This window comes from Patagioenas fasciata, chromosome 13 (assembly GCF_037038585.1).
Source record: "Patagioenas fasciata isolate bPatFas1 chromosome 13, bPatFas1.hap1, whole genome shotgun sequence".
NCBI classification, from domain to species: Eukaryota; Metazoa; Chordata; class Aves; order Columbiformes; family Columbidae; genus Patagioenas; species Patagioenas fasciata.
In genome coordinates, this window is record NC_092532.1 from 20269014 (window position 1) to 20291547 (window position 22534).

The 22534-nt window shown below is 42.0% G+C and overlaps 2 protein-coding genes and 1 long non-coding RNA gene across 10 annotated transcripts in view; 1 reads left to right on the top strand and 2 right to left on the bottom strand.

The window, feature by feature from the left end:
- Window positions 1-3180: 3180 nt before the first annotated feature.
- On the bottom strand, window positions 3181-8163 carry LOC136107541 (uncharacterized). Its single transcript, XM_065848644.2, has 2 exons — window positions 7808-8163; window positions 3181-5650 (listed from the first exon to the last, which is right to left on the bottom strand). The coding sequence occupies exons 1-2, from the start codon at window positions 8117-8119 to the stop codon at window positions 4151-4153; spliced, it is 1812 nt and encodes a 603-aa protein (XP_065704716.1). The 5' UTR covers window positions 8120-8163; the 3' UTR covers window positions 3181-4150.
- Window positions 8164-8265: 102 nt separating this feature from the next.
- Window positions 8266-22534, top strand: part of LOC139829040 (uncharacterized) — a 308145-nt gene continuing 293876 nt past the window's right edge. For 6 of the 7 annotated variants that reach the window (XR_011741255.1, XR_011741254.1, XR_011741249.1 and 3 more), the window contains exon 1: window positions 8266-8377. This is a non-coding gene — a long non-coding RNA (uncharacterized lncRNA). Of the gene's footprint in view, window positions 8378-19635; window positions 19809-22534 lie in introns of those variants that run through there. The other variant, XR_011741251.1, reaches the window with a different exon arrangement.
- Window positions 10325-22534, bottom strand: part of BEAN1 (brain expressed associated with NEDD4 1) — a 40197-nt gene continuing 27987 nt past the window's right edge. For both annotated transcript variants that reach the window (XM_065848667.2, XM_065848668.2), the window contains 2 exons: window positions 20563-20704; window positions 10325-13938 (listed from right to left, as the gene is read on the bottom strand). In XM_065848667.2, the coding sequence (XP_065704739.1) occupies window positions 13590-13938; window positions 20563-20704 (491 nt within the window). In that variant the 3' untranslated portion in view covers window positions 10325-13589. The remainder of the gene's footprint in view (window positions 13939-20562; window positions 20705-22534) is intronic.

Consider the following 22534-nt stretch of genomic DNA (forward strand, 5'->3'; position numbering starts at 1 on the left):
TTGCGTTTTTTAATTACTTGTGTCATAATGAGTTCCATATCTACACAGCAATACATGTGAAAAGTGATTACTTCATTCTGTTTTGCCTTTACTGCACACTTAGTTTGAACATATGATGTCTTCTCCAGACTTTGTATTTACTTTGTCCTGGTGAAGGTGTTTAGTAAATCAGTAACATCTGGGAGCAGCATATAAATTGAAGTAAGATAGATTTGCAAAAACTAAAATGTTAAACAGTTGCATTATCTTAGCCTGGCTTTTAATGTGTTTCTTGCAGCATGGGAAGTGTGTTTAGATCTTCCTTGTTTGATTAAACGTTTCAGAGGTGAGTTTCCAAAACGGTAGATCTTAAGAAACATTTAAAATTGTTTTCACCAGAGTAATGAGCACACAAAACCACTGCCAACACCAGGATGTCATCCGGCATCTCTCTTGAGTTCCTCTCCTTCTGCAGACTGTGGGAAGTGCGGGGTATTCTGCCATCAGTTGCTATTAAATTGTTCAGACCTGAAGGTCTGTCCCACTCCTGAATAATGGCCCTGCTAGCAAGCACCTGTCCCGTGTCAGGACTTGGAGAATCCAGCCCTTCCTGTAGCATGTGGAGGTTTAAGGAAACATTGTGTGCATTTCTAAAGCAGGATAAAGTCAGGTGAGAATTATGGTGGTGTTCCCCCCACCAGGCATTTGTAGGGGGCTGACAACCTGTGAGCTTTTTTTGGAATGAAAAGTTTCGTTTCAGAACAAAAACTGCAGATTAATACATTAATTTCCACGTAAGAGAAATGTAGTCTTCTGTCTAGTCCAGACTGCTGGAATGGGATAATTGATTGTGCTGTATTGAGACCGGGGCACCATTGTGCTAAGTGTTGTGTAAACACACACCTGAAAGAGGGACCTCTGAACACAGACTGAGGTGCACTCAGGACAGTGACAGAGGAGCTGTGTTTGTTACCTGTCTATTGAATTCATAGCACTTGATTTTCCTTATTTTTATGCCAGAAGCCTTTGAGTTGAATCCTCTTCTCTACCCTAGCGCCCTCTGCCTGGTAACAGTGACACATTCCTCCCATATATCCCCCAGAAAAAGCTGCGAGGACGTTCCCTGTGTGCTGCTCTGCAGATGTCACTATATTCCATCCCATTCCTAATTTCAGTTTTTTACTATTTAATGCTGTGAAATGACCCTGTGGGATTAATTTCCAATGGGTGGGGACCTTTAGCTGTGGTTTGGCTTATTGGTCGTTATTTTCCTACTATTTAGGTACATGTAAGGTAAAAAATGATAAAGCAGTGTTTCAGAAATTGTGTTTTTGTGGTGAGATGGCTCTGAACAGTAGACATGTATATTCATCAGTGCTTTGCAAGCCCTTGCCAGTCCCTCTCAGGTATGCTTTGTTTGTCTCAGGGAATTTCTGTTTTTTAATTCTGAAGAAAATAGTAATTTTTTTTTCATTTGGTGTATGATGCTTTTTTTGGTATTAACACCGAAATTTGATTGTCATTCTTAGCTTTAGAAACAACAAAGTTTGTTGTAAAATCAAGCTATGCTTCATGAGCAGCTTAGCTCCAGACAGGGCAAGGGTGTATGCGTGACACGAATGTTAAGAGACCCAGTGGGGAGAGGCTGTGCAAGTGAATGTCACCCAGCTACCAGGTGTGCTGCCCGAGCTTGGTGTCTGCACTGATCAAAAGAAAATTTCTCTAATCCAAGGCTTGGGAGAGCTGAGCCATTCAAAGTGGTTGTGTGTAGCATATAAATTTGGGAAGAGAATTGGCCTTAGGTTTGTATGATGGAAAAACATCCAATCAGTCAGTAAATCCCCATTCAATTCCTAGGCAATAGGACCAGCTGTAGCACAATTGAAGCTGACAGCTCACCAGAGGGTAGGCATACATTTTACAAACAGATCACCTTCCTTTAGAAAGGTGCCCAGGCAGCCCTCTAGCTGGCCAGCAGTGCTGCTTGACTGGCTGCTCTTATTTAAGTTAATTAGTCAAGGATTGGTGCAGTGGCTACTACCAGCAGTGGCAGGAGGATACTGGCAGATGGGGTGAGAAATCTTATGGTCCCTTTTATCTCTCCCTCTTCTCAAGTCTTGACTGTATTTACAACTAGCATTTTAAATCCAGTTCTATCTTACTCATTTGGAAACAGTTGCACAAAGGACTACTGCCTAAGGCCTCTTAAATACGACTTACATTTTATTTCAGCAGGTTTTCAAATCCCATATCTTCACAAGCGTCTAACTGTAAAGCAGTTGTCTCTTGAGACCCTGGAAATTTGAAAATATAAAAGTAATTTCTAGTACAACACCTCAAACCCCTGCCATTTTTACAGGAAGGGAAGTTAAAGGTGTTCCCACAGCAATAAGAAGCTCAGATGAAAATATCTCTAAGACTTTAAGTGCACAGTAGCTCTCCCTACAAAGGCAAACAGAACACTTACCAGTCCTGGCCAGTCTGCCATAAAGAAGAGACTTCTTCAATCCAGGTACTCAAACATTAACAAAATGTAGTCTCAAAACATGGCTAATTTATATTTAATAAATTTTGTGCAGTTTAACTGTTTGGTGGACACTGTTCAAAAACAAAAAACATATTCATTATAATATTTTTGCTATCTCCACCAGTGTTCCAGTGACTTGGCAGAGCTGTGCACTGTGGTGCACTGTTAGCAGGTTTGTGCTATGCTTCCTCACCTCTCAAAGAACCTCTGAGTTATTATGTGATGTTGCTCATAAGGTCCTGGACATGCTGGTCCAAAACTCTGCTCAGACAGAGGAAAAGTTAAGAAATTTGTCTCCTCTATGCCAGGTAACTTGAAGATTGAAGCAATTGTGTACAGCCCCATCAGGGGAAGTTTAGAAATGACTTAAAAGTGTTTCTCACAGTAGATGTTAATGAGTTTAGCGAAGGCCAGGAGTATGGTACTAATGGAGTTAGATGCCTGAGGTGGTGTCTTTCAAGTGGTAGTCTTGATTTTCTTTTGTATTGTTTTTTCATGTGTAAGTTGCTGTTAAGTACTTCTCCTGGTATAGCTACAGTAAAGATAAAAATGGGATGTTAGGTTTATGAATCGTGTAGTACTGGTGGTCATCTGAATGCTTTGGAGACTTTTTTTTTGTGATGAGAAGGGGTTTTGAGGTTTTAAATTAGAGTTCCTGAATAACAGACACAATATGAGTTTTAAATCACATAATTTTAATAACCCCCACAGGGGGAAAAATACAGCTTATAAAAACCAAAATGGTTAGGGAGAACAGATGGGTACTTGAAGAGCAAGGAGGCTGTAGTAGGTTGCCCCCTTCCCCACCAGGGCAGGGGAGAATGGGAAGAGCAAAATGCAGAGAGCTTTTGGGTTAAGATGGGGGTTTTATAAGTGAAGAGCAAGGGGGAAAAAGTGATGCAATGACAGTAACTGGCCACCTCCCACAAGCAGGCGGATGACCAGTCTCTGAGCAACTGACAGTTTTGTAGATAAATAAAACCCCACCTTCTTCTGCTGCTGATAGCAGTAGCAAAAATAAAAATAAAAGCGTTCATAGGGCCATTTCCTTCTTTAAACCTAAAGGAATGTTATAAAACTTTTTGAACTTATTTTCAACTGAAAACAGGAGAAAGATTAGCTCAGAGTACAGCTTCATAGGAATGTGAGGAGTTAACAGAAGTACACTCCAGTATAGCACTTGTCAAGCCATAAAATTTGGTCTTCCAGTTTAGAAATATTTACCTGTTTCTGCCATTGTGTAGCATACTATACTTGAAGAATACTCCAGGAATAGGTCTGTAAAGCAAAAAAAAAAGGGGGGGGGGAGGGAAGTAGAAGCATGCTTGACTGAAGAAACCTGGCTCACATTAAGTACTGCCAGAAGGACTCTTGCTAATGAATTAAATGGACTTAAATTTATGGAAGTTGCCTATGCTTTAGAAAGATGACCATTCAGTTTTCAGTGCCAAATGTTCCAGATGAGAAGGGGCCATTAAAAATTTGCTCAACTACTTCCCCTTTTTACTGTCCAGAACTGGCGGTGGTTTTTTGGTTTTGTTTTTTTAAACTGCTTACAAAGCCAACCATCTGTTTGAAAAGATGATCAAGGCCACAAGCAAGAGGAAAAAACCCAGGCAAACTACAAATAAAACACCGGTACAATCAAGTGTAATGGCATAACATTCCTTGGTCAGTTTTGTCAATAATAACATAAGGCTCCTGGATTTCATTTGCTTTTGAATCATAGTTCTCCAGCTTTACTTGACTGGATTCAGGGGAGTCACGTTCAGGCTGCAAGAGGTTCCTTCTGCCCTGTGCACCGATCCTTCTGATGCATGAAGGCCGAACATCAATACTTTGTGGTGGAATGTAGGTGAGGTTAGGGGGCTCTCGAATGTGTCTGAAGCACTCCGCAGCTGTAGGTGCATTAGCAGTATCCATCAGCAGCCTCTTGCTATCAGAACCAGTAGTGGGATCCTCTGTGTTCTCAGGTGTGCAGCATAGATGTGAAGATGGCTCAATATGTGCCACTGCTCTGTTGTGCATCTGAGCGGCAGTCAGATGGGTAAGTTTCGTTTTGAAATGATTAAATTCTGGTACATTCCTGTCACTTGCATATGATACTGATTCAGGCTGACCAGTTTCCTCTACTGGATACCTAAGGTCTTCTTCAGTGTCCTTGATTTGTAGTTTTGTGAAGGTTAAAGACAGCTCACAAACTTCATCTTCCCTGGGGACACTGCAGTTTTGGACAGGTGCAATGTCCTCATATGGCAGAGACTTCAGCTCATTGGGTTCATCTGCAGGATCCAGGTCTATGCAATTTATGGCATCGTTAATTTCTGCTTCAATTGATTCTTCAGGGACTTCTTGAGCTTTGTACTCCAAAGTGTTTTTGATGTCACAAGAGCTGTCAGCAAATATTGCAAATGCTGGCGGACCGCTTGCTCCTGGTGAGAGTGGCACAGGCCTCATCTCATTTGCAGTTGACTCCGCAGTGACTGCCAAAACGCATTCTTCACTTAGACTGGCTCTTGGCTTTTTTTCAAAAGCTTTTGGAGAAAGATTCTCATTGAAAATAGGGGTTTGCCTTATGACAATGTCACTATATTTGATCAAGAAGTCCTCGCTGTCTGAGCATTTGCCCGGAAAATGTCCAGTGTTAATGACTTGCCTTTGGTGTTCCTGAAGCCTGTTAGCGGATTGAGCAACTGCTAACTGAGGCACGTCATCTTTGATCTTCAGATTCCCAGCAGCTTCAAAGGATATATCACTCTTAGTTGAGGATTTCTGTTGAGTAGTAAGGCACAAAGATGTCTCACTGTTTTCTTTGTTTTCTATATTTTCAGCATCTTCTCTCTGGGTTGCCTGATCCTCTTTGTCCTTATCTTCATGATGCTGGTGCGTTTGTGTTCTCTTCTGTAGAGTCTTCTCCAAATTGCCATGTTTTTCTTCATTTGTCATTTCAAGGATGGTTTCACACTCATTTCTTGCCAGGAATATTTCAAATGCAGTCTGCTTTGTTTCCTCATTGTTTCTCTGTTTGACAAGTGAAAACTCCGTTGCTGTTGTTGCAATGTAACCTATTTTCTCCAGTACTGTTTTTACAATGTCATCTGGGAGCACAGATTGAATATAGTAGACAAAATTACCGGTGAATGTCTGAAACAGAACGCAACATTGAAAAACAGATGAACACTGAGGGGATGGGGTGGAGGAAAGTGTGAAAGACTTTCGAAAAATCAAAAGTACTTCAAAAATTATTTAAATCTTTTTAAAAACTTCCTAAAAGTCTGAATTTTGAATCATAATGAAGCTTTTCTAACAGCATTATTTTGTCAGCCCCTCAAGCAGTATAACTTTGCACATTCATTTCAGTGAAGTTATGCCAATTTAAACCTGCTGAGATACTGGCAAAGACCATCAATATTGAAAAAGGAACAGAGTAAAAAAAAATCATTTTAGTCAAACTGGAGAAACTCAGCAATAAAACTTATGTGCTTTCCTGAAGAACAGAAGTTATTTAAACAAAGATTCATAGAATAAATCACTGAGGTCTAATATTTTCCTAAAGAAACAGACATGATGCCTCACTGTTAATCATATTTCTTAATTGTTTACAAGACAGAAACATTTTATTTTTCCCATGGTTCAGACTTCTGCTGTAACTTTACTACCCCAAATTGAGTTGTAATTGCTCTGAAAGCACCTTTTTTGAAAGGAGACTATTCTAGTAGAAATATTGCCAGAACATACTCCTTGCACAAGCTGTCTGCAAAACATGACTTAAATAAAATGCTGCTGCTTGTAATAACTTAAATTGTTCAGCATTTGCTTGGTTTTAGAGTTGCCCATGGCATGAAGCCTAGTTTGTGAACTGGAAGTGGTTTTTGGTTTTGTCTGAAATGCTATGATAGGAGAGTCTATACTGCCCTAAGCATGACCAACTCCACGCAGGTCAGAACAGAATGCAGGTAGGAATGCCAAGTCAGCACTTCCACAATCAGCATACCTTATTTTCAGGCTGCTTTGCTTGAGACTGACTTAACTGCTTCTCATTCTGAGGCCTAAGCACTGGTCTCACAAGCACAAGCTTGGAGAAGAACAAAACTGACTCCCAAAAAAGCCATTGAGCTAAAAGGCTACACTATAATGTAGGACTGAGCTTCAGTCCATTCTCAATAGTTGTCAACTGTGCCTTTTACTCCCCAGCTTCTGTTCTTTCTAGAGGGAAGTGGGGAGCAGGCACTGCAGGGGGTGACATCAGTGCGGGTGAGAGGCAGGAAGTATGTGAAGTAGTATTCTGCATACAGCCAGTAACTTCTTATCAAACCTGTACATACACAAGGTGGTTCTCCAACTTCTGCCTTGCAGTAGAATTATTTCAGGTCTTGAGCAGGCTGTGTTGCACTTTGGATTACCTACAGTGGTCTTAAAAAATTCTTTATTAATGAAGCCCAAGATTCTTGTGTTACAAAAAGCTAAACTTGCTAAGTGTAGACCTTATTATCTTTGCCCTGTTTTAGGTAGACAAATGGGGAGAATAAGAATCTACAGCTGTTTGAGAATATGCAGGTGAGACTTAGTGGCAGGAAGAAGGAAAGAAATGGCTTTACCTCACCAGCACCTGTTGCTGTAGGAAGGGAAATACGTTTGCATTTTAGGTGTTCAGGGATTTTGATTAAATACAAATAGATTTTGCCTATATTGAAGATTGCTGTCTCTTCTGGGCAATGAGATGTGTTCAGCATGCTAGGGAAAAGGGGTAACCTTGAGCTCCTTGCTGTAAAAAAGCAGCAGTATTTCCTCTTTTGAAGGGTTTTTTCCTACCCAGATCACCAGCTGCAGTCACCAGTGCCAGGACATGTTGGTAATATCACTGGATGGGAGAGAAACTGTCCCACCTGCCTTTGGCATCAAACTGTTAGCAAAGGGGATAACTAATGCTAGAAAGCATCCTCTCCTTACAGGCAAATCAAGGTGAATACTCTGAATAATGACAGTCTATGCATTTCATTGTACCTTTTAACTTCTTTGCCGTCTCACAATAACCGAAGGTGTCCGCGTCCAAACCTCTGAACTCGCACTCCTGGGAAGGCCCCTGGAGGCCTCGGTCTGCAAAGGCCAACGGGCACCTCGCGGCTCCCCCGCACCGTGCACAACGGGCTCCCAAAGGCTGCTTCCCAGCTCCCCGGGACAGCTGCCGGCCCTCTTGCGCCACAGCCCGGGGACGAGGCCTCAAAACCCCGCGGCCGCCGGGCCGGACGAGCCCTGCCGGGCTGGCTGAGCCCCCGCCCGAGTTCCCCGGTGCCTCCCTACCTTCAGCGACCTGATCTCTTTCCGCCACGGGGAGAGGAGCAGGTTGACGCAGAGCAGCTCCAGCACCTCCAGCGCCTTCAGCAGGGCTCGGAGGACGTTGCCGCCCCGCTCGCCCCGGTGCCGCCGGCACTGCTCCGCCAGGCCGCATACGTCCAGGGCGCCGCGCCGCCGCGGGCCCAGCAGCCGGCGCGCCCTCGCCTTCAGGGAGGCCTCATCGCACACCGCCAGCGTCCCCCCCGCCCCCTGGGCCGCATAGTAGGCCAGGTAGTCCCGCAGCAGCTCCTCCTCGGCCGCCGCCGCCGGCTCCTTCATGGCGGCGCCGGGCCGCCCGGCCGCGGAACCGCTCGGCCCCCCATTGGCCACTCCGCCGGCGCGCCGGGCGGTCAGTGGTGGCCCGCGCTGTCAGTCAGGGCCGGGGGGCGGGTGCCCCGGCGAACTGAAAGCGAAAGGCGGGAGGGCGGTGCCGCGTGGGGCGGCGCGTGGTGCTACGCTGCGCGCGGGCTGGCGTCGTCTGGGTACAGGCGCGTGGCGCTGTCGCGCGAAGCGTCGTGTGGTGGCGGCCACGCTGAGGTGAGAGCCGCCCCGAGCCCGCTCCTGCGTGCTTCCCCCGCTCCTGCGTGCTTCCCCCGCTCCTGCGTGCTTCCCCCGCTCCTGCGTGCTTTCCCCGCTCCTGCGTGCTTCCCCCGCTCCTGCGTGCTTCCCCCGCTCCTGCGTGCTTCCCCCGCTCCTGCGTGCTTCCCCCGCTCCTGCGTGCTTCCCCCGCCCCGAGCCCGCTCCTGCGTGGTTCCCCTGCCGTGGCCCCGACTGCTCTCCCGCCCGACCACGAGCCCCGGAGAGGGGGTGCTCGAGGGCTGGCGTGAGGGTGAAAGCTGCCCTGGTGGTAATTGCGCTGTGGAGTGAAATGAGAGCATCTCTAACAGTGCGTGTCTTCTGTGTGCTTTGTTATTGTTTTTATGTTGCCTCTGAGTTCCTGGACTAGGTTTGGGCAACAATCAGCTGAAAGAGGCTTGTGTCTTCTGCTGTGGGGTGTGAGAAGTTTCCCTGAATGGGTTCGGAATGGGAATTGGGCCCAGCAGCTGGAAAACCAGCCTGACTTAGATCCAGGTGATTTTGCTGATCTTGATTTCTGGAATCTGAATTTTAGAGTTGTTTCCTATGGCTGCCATGATGTTGTGGGCTTGTGTGATTTCATAAATTAGTGCTGGCATCGGCTTCCCATAATGTTAATTTTTGCTGCAGACCAGCTGGGCTGGTGTCTTCAGCGGTGTCTCCGCTGACTTGACTTGCTGGAAGTGTGACTTCGACTTGATGTTTTTTTAATGGCTCATCTTATTATAGGTTGTTTTTATTACATTATAGATTTTAAAATTAATATCTGTCTCACAGTTAACCACTGGGAATGTATGAGTTGTCCTGATTAAGGGAAGTCTCAGGCTTACTTGACAGCAGTCCTGTTATGTTTGTTTGTTTTTTGCTTGTTTTGTTGGGTTTTTTTTTCGTGGAAAGTGGCTGTGTGGTTTTGCAAATAAACTGGTTTTCTCTCCGACTTTGCAGGCAAGGGGGCTTTCCAAAAACATATGCTTTTGATTGTCATTCCAAGTGAAATGTTGTTAGGAAATACTTTTGTAGAATTCACGTATGGATAATTGCTATATAAAAATGGCTGATCTAGCCAAGAGGGAAGGGGAGACAAATCCCCATACTAGCACCACATGTTAAAACGAGGCCATCTGGCCATCTGCTGCAATGTCTGAGTTTCCTCCCCTACCATATGTGCCTGCACACCCTGTGGGCTGGGCTGTGCTCTCGGTCGGGTGCCTGCAGGGCTCAGCTCTCCTCTCACCATATGCAAAACTTTATTGACCCAAATGAAAGGGGTGGATTTCATGTTTCTGCACATCTGCTCCCATAGGGGCAAGATTGGATTCTTTAAACTTTTTAGTTCTCGTTAATATATTGAATAGCTGCATTTTGCTAAAGCCTGATGTGTTTTAGTAGAACGATACAGGGAATCTTGCTTTGTTGCTGGTTCTTCTGAGTGTTTCACTTTTCAATAACGCATATTTGTGTAATACAGTAAACACCGAGTTGTCTCATCAGTCTAGCTATCGTTGCGTTGTTATTCTCTGAATTAGTTTCCTAGTACACCCTCCGAGGATGGGGCTTATGTTCTGTGTTTTGAAGGTCCTAATACTTTAAAACCCTGTTCTCTAGAAGAGAAGCTTAATTGCTTCTGTGGTGTGTGTGGTACCAATCCCATCACTGCCAACAGTGACCCAGACACTTCCCTTCTGTTCTTGCTGAGCTGGGCTGATCCTGGCTGGGCACATGCTGACTTGTCCTGAGTAGGAGAGACCAGACTGCTCCAATGCCTGCTTATTCCTGTCATCTCTGACAAATGTAAAAGCCAAATGCAAGTGGCAGAAGCACAATGTTGCTCAGTCAACAGTTGCACAGTTGCCTGATTAACAGGCAGCTAAAGGCTGTGGGTAGTCCCAAAGTGATACGGATGCAATAAAAAGCACAGAAGATTTATTGAATACATATATGTTCTTTACTAAAAGTTTTGTGTAAAGATCAGTATACTAAAAATCGAAGCAAAAGAGATGACTACAGAAATACAGTATTGTTATCACATAGCAAGAAACAACTTCCTTTCAGATATTGTGTAATAAATGAAAGCCTGTGTTAAGCCTGTTCTAGAATTGGTGTTAAAATTATGCGAGAGTTTAGAATAAAATCTGATAGGAGGATGTGAATTTCTTAATAGGAGCATCAGGAGGCACTGTCAGTTTTTCCAAGCTTTATCTGGGATCTTAAATATTCTCCAAGAAGTGAAAACATATTCTTATTGCATCATTACAAGGAATCTCAACACTGTTCCAGTAGTAGCAGCAGAAGCTGTTTTAGCAGCTTTAGAGCTATAAATTTCTCTGTCTAGTATTGTCTGTTTGCAGTGGTATATGGTTGGATGTATATGCTTTTCTCCCACAACTTTGTTGGTTATCACCTAGCTAAAAAGATTAACAAGAGTAGAAAATATTAAGCCACTCTTGCAAGTGATTGTGGTAAGTATCACTGAAGGTAGCGTACTCTACTTTTAATTCACAGTTTGGTTTGTAAAGGTACTTGTTCATGATGAATGACATAACTATGCCTTCAGTGTTAACTTAGAAAAATGCTGCAGTATGGAAGTGTATGTTCTGGTGGGCTTCCATATCTGTGTGACAAAGCAGCTGGGATTATTTTGATGGATGAATCCCTCATTATGAACCCTGTGTAGCGTAACCATATGACTTGACTTTATAAAGTGGTATGCCACAAGAGGGAGTAGACAGCTATTTGGAAGCAATGCTACTACATACAATCCAGATCATAATGCTAAGGATGTGTAACTGTTATCAACGAAGAAAGACTTTGATTAGTGTTTTATAATCTTAGTAATGCGCTTCTATCATGAGGTAAAATACAAATTTCCCATTTTCATCAGAGGCCTACTAACAATTAGTTTGTTACTCATAGATAGAAAGTTAGTGGAAGGTCATGAAAACCCTGTCATGTTAAAAGCCAAGCAGATTGAAAGGATTTCGCAAAATGCTCAGAAACTGTAAGCAGCTATAACAGAGTAGAGGTTTGACTGCCAGATGTGAAAAGCTCTCTGTGCTTGTCTTCAGAACAACCTTCAGGTTTGCCATGCTACAAGTAAAAGAGGGACTCACTTTGTGGGGAGTGGAGGTGAGGAGGGGGGGCGGGAAGCACACTTGTCTTCCAATACTTGTTTCTTAGATTTCCCCCTCCATCTCCTCCAATAGCAGGCTGAAGTAAGAAGGGTCTGATCCCAGTGCCTTACCCTGCTCTAGGCAGGTCTCCAAGAGCTGCACGAAGACATTGCTATGAAAGCATGTCCTGCATAAATAAACCTCTGTGCTTTCCTTCACTTTTTATTTTCCTGCCAATGAAACTGACAGATACGTTTCTTTCTACCTTGGTTTTAATTTCTGGCCCCCAATACATGGTGTAGAGCTTTGTCTCTCTTATTGCAGGATACTTTGCATATGGTAAAACTGTTTACACTAGTACTTTATATAGAGGGATAGGTCCATCTGTTAAAAACACCAATGTGAAATATAGCCTACATTCTGGCAATGCCTGCCAGTAGTTTTGCAATGCAAAATTGTGAAACTTTGTTGTTTTGGGTATCATATACTGATAATATTGAAAATCTTGCAAAATAATTCTGTTATTTTAGCAAAATACATATTTACTCTCATCTAATTAGCAAAAAATGCACACTTACCTTATCTCATCATGTGCATGACTCAGTGATGATATAATTTATACAGCAGTAAGAACCATATCATTACTTCCCATCTAAGTATTAATTATAATTGTGTCAATCTTTGTAGTTTTGAATGATGATTACAGTTGAAAATCATTTAGTATTTACAGAAAATCTAAGTGCAGTTTTAATAATTTGGATGATGCTTCCTTTTAAATACAATTATATATTTACTATACTCATTTTTACATATCCTTCAGTGAGGGTAGCAAACTTTCAGTGAAAGTACCTCTAAGAGAGTTAGTGGAGATAAGCCTCTGATAACTCGGCTAACTAGTACTGGTTGAATGTGCAGCTTGGTTCTTAAGTGGAGATAGGGTGCGTGTGTACCATGCAAGATTAAACTCGCATCTGCAGTTTAGTGCTGCTATTCCTGCAAGTGTGCATCTCCAACTTGTATACTTTTATCCAATGCTTGTGTAAGAAGTCCAGCTCTATGAGCAAACACTAGATTTGTGGGTAGCAAAATTTCAGTGAAAAGGATCATGCCTAATAAAAGAGATTTCTGCACAAAGTGAGGTTCTCTGTTACTGTGCATGCCAAGTCCAGCATCTATTATTCATATCACACTAATTACTAGAGGTTAAGGTCCTTTGTAACACTACGGGCTCTCTACTGACAAGGGAGACCAGTTAGTGCCTGAAAATGCAGTCGTGTGTGGGAATCAGCATGAAGCATCTTCTGGGATTCCAGAGATGACCCTTCCCTTGGCTACAGCAAGTCCATGTGAAGGGCTCATAGCTCCCAGGCCTGCACAGCTGCAGTACAGCTGCCATAGGTAAAGCCAATTGGGCTTTGGGGATCCATTGCCACCTCTCCATCCCTTGCTGTTGGTTTCTTTTGAGGAAGCCTTAGCAGCAGGCTTCGCAATGGTCTGGAAAACCTGGTACTGGCCAGGCTTTCCAAAGGGAAAATGTGACTATCAGAATATTGTACTGATAGTCATGTTTTGCACACAGTGTTCTATCTCCATCTACTGAAATACGTATTTAGACAAAGAATTATTTTAAAATGCTTTGTTGCCAAGACACTGAATGAAATATACTACTGATACCTACAAAGACAACAAAATGCTCTTCTTTTTCTTTCTGCTCTAAAACGTGCACAGTTTCATAAATCAACATGTAGGCTTGACTGGATAACATGTATCTACATTAAGAGTGGCTGATTTCAGTGTGTTTTGAAATGCTTCAAAAAGGTCAAATGCATTTCCTGTCACTGCTGCTCTTTTATACTGTGTGATGTCATGGAACGCTTTGAAGCACAAAGAAGGAAGTTTAGGTAAACTTTCAAAAATCAGTGTAAAAAAAAAAAAAAAGAAAAATCCCATTGCATCCCTGTTTAAAGATATAAAATATGTAAAACATTCAGAGGTTTTATTCTTCCAAAAGTTTTTGTCAGTTTGAGTTCTTCGGAAGAATTGAAGGAAAGAGCCGCTTTTATTCACATGATTTGGTTCAAAAGGGTCTGGTAGTCAGTGGAAGAATTTTTCAGTACTTCCATTGGAACAAGTGGGATGGGGATATTCTGTTCACACACCACCGTCTCGTACAGGGGAGCAGCCTCCAGAGGGAGTGATGACAAAGAGATGGATGAAATTGGCTGCTGCAAGTCCTGCAGCGTGACTGCATAATTTGCACCCTGTCCTGTAGTCCCAGATGCTGCTGCTTCTTCCAGGCTAATGTTTATAGATATTTCATTTCTTTGACAAGGGTCCGTAAGAGAATATGGGGGGGGATCATCTGTGGGAATATATATTTGTGTTGCTCCTGGCCCAACACATTCATCGTAGCTGAAAGAAAAAAGAAATTTTCATTAGATTCCTGTGAAAAATGCCACAGTACGTTATTTTCAGCATAACAAGAGCAGGTAAAGTGAGAAGAAAAGGATCGTCTCGTGTTTTGTCACTCAGCCCACATCTTTGCTTACCCTGCTATGTGAGACCTTGAGAGCATAATACTTAAAAGCACATCTCCAAATACCTCAAGATAGCCCCAGAGGTCTTGGTGAAAGTTCAGACCCCATCCTCCTGCATGAAAGTAATATCTGTGGCAGCATCGTTAAGCCAAGGTGACTGGGGATAAGCCCAGCTCCCTACAGTGGGTCACACAGGTGCAGGTGCACTAATGCTGCTGCCTTACACAAAGCTGTGCACGCTGCACCAGTTGCGACACAGCAGGGGCTCATTCCTGCTCTCAGTAGCTTGTGAGCAGCTACATTAAAAAATGTCTGGGGAAAAAGGAAGTGGTGTTGCCATTTGACAGTTACGAAATAAGGCAGAGAGCGTTAGATGGAGGCTAGGCTATCACATCAAATGCTGTCCTCCAGGCTCACAGGCCTCTGGTGGTCAGCCAGCAGTTACATGCGGTGGGTCGTCTGGGTTGCAGATCTGTGCTGGCAGAAGCAGCAGGATTTCTTGCTGAGGTGTAGAGCTGCGATGAATAATATTGACAGACTCATGCTGGTAATTCTGAGACTTAGACTCCCTGTCAAGTTCCTCCCGAAAAGGAGGAATGCAAGACAGATTGATTTGTGGGATTTCCATGAGGAGCCAGCTCTGATCTATCCAGGCTTCATAGTTCTGCCGGTGCCACCAAGCTAGAGCCAGGGGAAACCATTACCTCCATGCTGCATCGCTGCACTCAGTGTTTGCCGTCCTGGTGTGAGTGCAGACTGGCATTCTAGATTGCAGCTTGGACTGCACAGCCTAGGGAGGCCCCAGAGGAGTAAATAATGAGCCTGGATAGACCAGCATGTCTTTGTGTGTGTGTTCTCCCATGTTCTGTGTTGCACAAATGGGATGGGAATGGACATGAGCAGGCTCCACGTTCTTGTACTGTACTTGCTGGCGCTATCCAGCGCGTTGAGCCTAAGGGCTTGCATAGATTGTGCTGTGGCCCCAAGGACCAGGAGGTGGTCTGGCAGGCTTGGCTCTGAACCAGAAGTGGTGAATCTGGTCTGTTATCTGGGTGGCCCATTGTCTGGCCATCCCAGCATCACCTGTTACCCCATGAACTAAAGCTGACTCCACTTTTGCTATCAAACCAGCCCAAGTCTAGTGGCCTGAAGGAAAGTCCCGTTTTCCTGGCTTATTGGCTACAAGCAAAAGTGAGAAAGGTTTGATCTTAAATGTTGGACTTACTTTGTTTGTGGCTATGTTTTTTAACTGTATCAGGATCATTTTAAATCCAATTCTGAAGGAGGGAATGTCTCCTATAAATATCTTTGCCTGAAAAACAATTTGGCTGGAGCCAGACAAATTAAGAACCCATTTTCTCAGCCACTTACACTGCAGAGCTATTAAGATCTAGGATATTTCCTGAAACTTAGGATATTTAGCGGATGTCTTCCCGTAGATGGCAGGCAGTCTTTCTGACCCCTGTAATTGCATTACTGCCAGGCTAAACCCAAGCTAGTAAACCCTACTTATAGATTGCTAGTGGCTTGCAGCAGAGCAGCTTCCACTGGCTAGAGTGAGCTCAAATCTACTGCAATCAACCATGGAGGCCCTGCCTTAGAAAAATACTTGATTCTGCTGCACTCATTCATACCTTTCCCTGAAAGCTCCTGTTGATTTTGATGGTATTGTTCCTAGTCTGGGTGATGGAAGTGGATTTTGGGGAAGGGATAAGAAAGTAAAATCTTAGTATTAGATTATTAAGTAACTCAAATATCCATGGGTGTTTTTATTTTTATCTCCTTTTTATATTTTATGTTTGTGAGGACAATGGTTTTAAATTCAGACTAGAAAATGTTGATTTCCCCATCAGAAAGGATGGGATTTAAAGACGTAACTGTTCTGAAGATCCTGAATATGGCTTCTAGATACTTCAGAAACAGGTCCCAGCACATAGAAGGTTGAATCGATTTGTATAGCATGTGGAAAAGATTTCAGTCCAGCCCCTACTAAACCCACTGAAGCTTTCAAACATATCTGATACTCTTCTAAAAAAGATCTCAGACCTCAGTCAGAGATCAATGACCTGATGTCCCCAACTCTGTGAACTCAGTGAGAGTAAAGGAAGAGCTGCACTTTGCAGGATTACTTACTATTAGCTGCATCTTTACTTAATTTACGTTTTGCTAAACCAAAGCCTAATGAATTTATTTAAAATCTTTCCACAGATTTTGACTGACTTAATCAGGCTAATGAAGAGCACCTATTGGGTCCTGTTACCATAGTAAAAGAATTTCAGTTTTGAAAAGCCCACAGTAATGTGAGTTTCGAGGTGGAAAATTTTAAATCCTTTTGAGGAGATACAAAAGGGAAAAAGCTTTTCAGCCTCCTGATGCTGAGTCTGGACCCAGCACAAGGGAAGTCTGCCACTGATCTAAAGGAGAAATGGGCACAGCATGGACCTTCTACTTACTGTTATCTGATCATCTGCATTTCTTTCCCTTGGATTTAATTTAATATCTTTCATGGACTGTAGCTAAATGCTTGTTGGGATAAATAGCAATATGATGTTTTGTGAAGGAGACTTTTAAGCACCAAGGCAAATGGGTAGCAACTATGGTATTTAAGACCTGGCATTTTAGTATTCAGTTCCAAATATCAATATATTAGTGTTAGGGCACTCTTTTCGTATGTATGATGGGTAAAAAATAAATATTTTTCTCCAAATTCCAATGCAAGTAATGTTCCCCCTCTCATTTTTGGCAGTTGATTCACATTTTAGAAAATGAATAGGGCGGTAATGAACACATGCCAGATTTTCAATTAAGTAACTTTTTGGCACTTTCAAAGCTGTAGTAGTTTGCTATGGCCAAGGAAGCAACTACAAATTGTTCAAATATTATAGCTTCTTTTTTTTATGATCTTGATACTCAGTTTCCCAGACTTTCTTCTAAGCATTGTAAAGAGCTATTGCTGTGATACTAGTGGCAGAAGCTACAGATAAGGTTCCTAATGTTTTCTGTTGAGGATAGAAAGCAGATTAATTAAGGTCATACAAGCCACTTTGACTTTGTATTTTTTCCCTAGCCTCTGATTGGTTTTTGTTATGGTTTTAATTGTTTGTTTTTCCCCCTCTGTTTAACAGCCTCAGTAATTTGGTTGTGCTTTCAGCGTGCGGTTATAGAGGTGTTCCTGTAGTATAACTAATGAATTATCAACATTACAAGCATGAATTTTATTCTGCAGACAGGAAAGCAGTCTCTTCTTCAAAGAGACCGGAATACGTTACCTTATGCATCTAGTCTTTACCAGATCTTTTTTTATTAGAGGATTCTAAGGAAATACAGTAAGAAGTAATACACAGTTTGACAGGCACCCACTGTACCTGTATGTTGGTCGTTGGAAAATCGTTCCTCAAAAGATTTAAAAGATTACTTATAAAATATTGTAATAGCAATCATTTCTTGCAGTTGATTACTATTTGTATCAGACTTTATACTGGAGAGTCAAGAAGTGGGCAGCCCTGAACAGTTAGCTCTCCCTCAGCCAAAGAAATGGGAGCTCTTTGACTCTGTTTCATCATCCTTTCCCTAAAACTCTTTTTCCACTCATTTAATGGTTTAAAGTCCAGCTGTAAAATCTAATATAAGCATTCTAGACTGATTATAATCACTCCCTTGGCCAAATGGAGGTGTTGTTCTTTCTACTGATATCTTTCCAGAAAGTGTAATTTAGCAAAAATGGTATGTTTTCGAAGACTTGGCTCCACAGCACCTGTCTGCAGTGTACTGCTAGTTGCCTCTTGCAGGCTGTATTGGAACAATGCAGTTACATGAAACTAATGCCTCGGTGCCTGCCTGTAGCAGCAGGACACGAATTTTCGGTCTCTGAACTCTTTCACTTCAAATACGTGTTGAGAGTTATTTGCCAATGCAGCTGCCTTCCTTGCTGCTCTTCATTTCTGTTCTGTTTATGCTACAGTTGCGTTATTAGCTTTTGGGCACGCTAGTTTAGCTTTAAATTACATCTTGCATTGCATTAATTAGAGGGAGGAATTGCATTAATTTAGCCAGTGCTACATTTCAGTAAACCTACTCCTCAAAACCTTATCATATGTAACAAGATTGATCCTAGTGAGTTAATATTTTAAATGCACAAGGTCAAGCATGTCTTGTTTATGCTTCAAGGCCATGTCTGACAGTCAGTTTTCCTGCTGTTAGCACCCATCAGTCCAAATAAACTCCACACTCTATTAATTAGATAAAAATGCATGTTACTGTAATGCCAGAGAGGAGAGTGTAAAGGTAGCTATACAGAAATTTTTTTGACTTCTACATAATGCAATGTATTCATAAAATACTTCCCATCCAATGCTGTCCTGAACAGACAATTACAATGGACTATATAATGTATTAATAGTAAGTTTAAATGTCTCTCTATGTAGTATTGCTTTCAGCCATCTGCTAAGCTCTACTTCCCCTGAAGTCTTCTCCAAGTTGTGTTGCTAAGATGTAAAATTTAAGGTTTTGATGATTTGCCAAAGCTACCTTTTCTAAAATATTTAACTATGGTAGCAGTGAGAAAACAGCAAAACCATTAACAATAATCTTTACTTTTGACCTGTGATGGAGAACCTTGTGCATATAGAGTTGGATCTTGGGCCCCTCAGGGATGCAGTCCACTCAGCCCAGAAGGGAATCTTGAGGAGGCAGTGGTTGGACACCTTTGTCTCTCTGATCCTAGTACTGATGGCCCAGAATAGTTTCTTAGGGCAAGGTAAGACACAAGATAGTTAACTTGTGCCGGACTTATTACAGAAGTAGCTGGAAAATTTACAGGAAAGCACAGTGCTATTCCATATCACTCATGTACCTCCTTCCAGAGAACTCCATAGAGGTGGAAAATCTTTCTTTGGACCTGTTTGAAACTCAAAATGGAAGCAACCTTTGGGCAGAATCTTAGGAGAACCATCTACTAAAGAAATATATTCTCAGAGCTTGATCACAGGAGTCTGAGCTTGTTCTTGGAAATGTGGCCAGCTGCCCACTCAAGCTATGCTCGGGTGTCATCTGGATGGCTTTTGTTAGTAAAGACTTGCGGGTGTGGGTCCAAAAGCCAGTCTAAATTTTTAAGTGGATTTATATGAAATTCTTCAAATTTAGATGCTAGGCTCAGAATAATTTTTCACATGTGAGCTTTCTGCTAAAATATTTACACCATCTCTAAAAGCCCATTTATTATGTAGTAGTATGTCTTCGTAATATGTAAAGGATTGCTTGTAGAACATGCATAGAACAGAAAAAGCAAAGATCTATGTATTTTATGTTCTTCCTGCTGACTTGCTGTATATTGCATATGTGTATAAGCAGTCAGAAAAGAGCTGGTTGGTTTAACTCAAACCAGAGTCTGCTTAAAAGGAAGAAAAGAAAAAAAAGCAGAACAGGAGAAGGGGGCACATCTGTTCAACTGTTACTTGCTGTTCATAAGATACAGCGCTACAGAAAGCCTGAAGTGATGTTCTGTTTAAAATGATTTCTGTTGGTTCATTGGAGGGAGTAACTGAATTCCTTCTTTTTATTAACCTCAAGGTGCATGAGGCACACAGAGGAGAAACAGATGGTCTAAAATATGACTCCTACCACTCATGATGGCTGTTCTTGCATTCTGTGAATGCAGGCACACGAATGTGGAAGAAGCTGCGGTATTATTTCTGGAATAACTGTCTTTGGAAAGAGCATCTTCTAGCAATGTGACCTCCCCAGGTGGTAAGAACTGCCTGATGTTTGAAGGACATTCTTCTCCAAAGATACTACTACAATCCAGGCAACTATGGCTCTCCAGAGTAGATTCGGGTTAAACAGCTAAAACAGTAGTTGTTCTCCTCCTCTACAGACTACTGATATAAGCTGAACAATCCCAAACAGTTTTCTCCCTATCCTAAATTAGGAGGTTAAATACAATTACTAGGTATGTCAGAATGGTATGTTTTCTTCAGTTCTGCTTTCTGATAGAATACCAGGGTTAAAAAAGCTGAGAAGTGAGACTTGCTGAAAAATATGGAAATAGTTAAAGGCTGCTTGGACTTCTTTCACCCAAGCTCCCTTTTTTCATTTTTATTTCTTCTGATCTAAAAAGTCTCAAGGTCAGTAACAAACGTAACCTGAAAGTTCTTGAAAAAAGTATGTATTTTTCTTCTGGAAGTGAAACTTTGACTTGTGAAATTATTACTTTCAAAGAAAGATGTTGATGACTAATTTTGCTTCTGTGTTTCATTAGTATGCCATCAATATGATAAATCTTAATATAAACGCTAGTAAATGAGAATGACTGTACACATGCCCTTATTTAGTAAAGATATATCTCCTATGGAAAACTGTAACTAAACAGTCTGTCTATATTTAGAGTTTGTGTGACGTGCACTTTCGTAGTGAGTATAGGTCTAGCAGTTTTATTTTCGTTTTTTTAACAGGTTTTGCAAGTGCAGGACCATAACACCCAGAATCTTAGAAAAGGGCTTACCGTGGAGGTGAATCAGGATACATGAAGTTGACCTGAGAAAGTGTATCCAGATAGGACCCAAAATCAAAAGCTGGGGGAAACTCCTCCATGCAGGTAGATCTCAGCTCTCCAAAGGAGTCACCATAAGAGAAGCCATCTGGAGCTGGAAAACAAGCAATTAATACTTGCTGCTCTTTTCCTCCATGGTGGATTCTCTGAGACAATATCACTGTTTATATACACTGCCATAAATCAGAAAACCAAACCTATCCGAGGCAGAGGGATTACTGGTATTCTGCAACAATCGGGTTTCACAGGACATTTCTATTCCTTTAAAAGCACGTTAGCATCATCTGTAGATGAACTGTGGTGTTTCAGGCTATGGCATGGAGACTGTATATTTAGTGCTGCCCTGCAAAATATGAGTGTCTAAAACTTTTCTTGTGCCTCAAAGGTTGGAAAGGAGTGTCAGTTCTGCATGCAGCTTCAAACATCAGCAGATTGCTGAACTTCCCTGGAGCCGCATACACTGAAACCTTGTCAGTTCTGTGAAGGGTTTTAAAAGGAGGCTTAGGTGTTTGATTGTAGGCATGTGTCTTGAGAAAATGCTATTCTCAATAAAAACACTCAGGAAACCAGAAACAATGAAAAATAGTAGACAAAAATCATCCTGCTGCCTACTTCATGGCTTTCTTAATGCTTTCATAGCTCCAGAAACACCAAGAAGTTAGTGCTGTTTTCTGTCTTTGAGGTTATTTAGTTAAAGTTCAGTATTCCAGGGTAAATTTCCATAAGAATGTCCCAAGTTGTGGAAATTGCAGCAATCTCTGCTCCTCCTTTCCCCTGGTTGTCTTCCAAATAAAGTGATCCCTCCTTTTCACTCAATGCATTCAAATCGTACCTGGAGAGAAGGGCCAGCTTTAAAGTGACATCAAAGTAGTGGCTCTCTCAAGTGAGGACTGAGGGCAGGACTCACTTGAGCTGCCTGTTGTTCCTTCTGGCAGTTTTCACCTCTGCCAGTTTATTCTCGAGGAATTCACCAGGACTAATCCAGTCTATGATGCACTGAGCTTTCCTTTGGTTTGGTCAGCAGCCAACTTCGCAGTGACTCCCGCAGCTCCCATGCTGGCCAGTGGAAGCATGCTGAGGTATTCTATTAGGATGGCATGTGCTAAAGTAAAATTTCCACTTATGTAGACTCGCACAATTTAATTTAAGATTATTCTTTTTAATTTCTCTGAAAATATCACCATGCATTTTCCATTTCTCTGGCATTGTTACTTCTAACAAGCAGTTTGAAATTTGTCCTTTATGTTTTTGCCTGGCTTTAGGATTTTGAAAGGAGCTGAAATTAACATGGAAGTAGATTTGAACGCAGTGATTGAAGCTTAATGGTCAGTATTTTACCATGCCAAAACATTGCTGTTCATGGGTAAAACAGTAGCTCCAGTTTGAGTTTAACTATTTAATCCAAATTTTAGCTGCTGGAAAGTGGGAAAAATAGATGTTACAATAATAATAGACATTAGTTGTTTGGATTTTTTTTTCCCTTCTTCCCCTCTGTATGTTGCCATGGAAGTTTGCATTTCACCTATTCTGAAGTCTAAAATTTATTCCCCAAACATAGATGTTATTCACTTATCTGGATAAATGCTTCTGGAAAAGCCAAAACTAACTATTCCTGGATCCAGGTGGACAAAGTGATCCTAGGAAATGTGCTTCTTTTAGACATGAACATTTCTGGTCCAAATAATTAAATGAAGTCAAATTGACTTCAGTGGATGGTTGTTTTACCTCAGTTAAATCAATATTTGAGACAATGCACTGTTATGTGGCTCGCTATTAATATCTTTTCTATATAAAGAAAAAAACCTCAACAATATGCAAAGAACTGTACTGTCATAACAAACTGCAGATACAGGAGCCTAACCACAGATGGCAGAAATTGTTGATGTTCCACTCAATTCATTAATCCATTTATAATTTGCAGTTT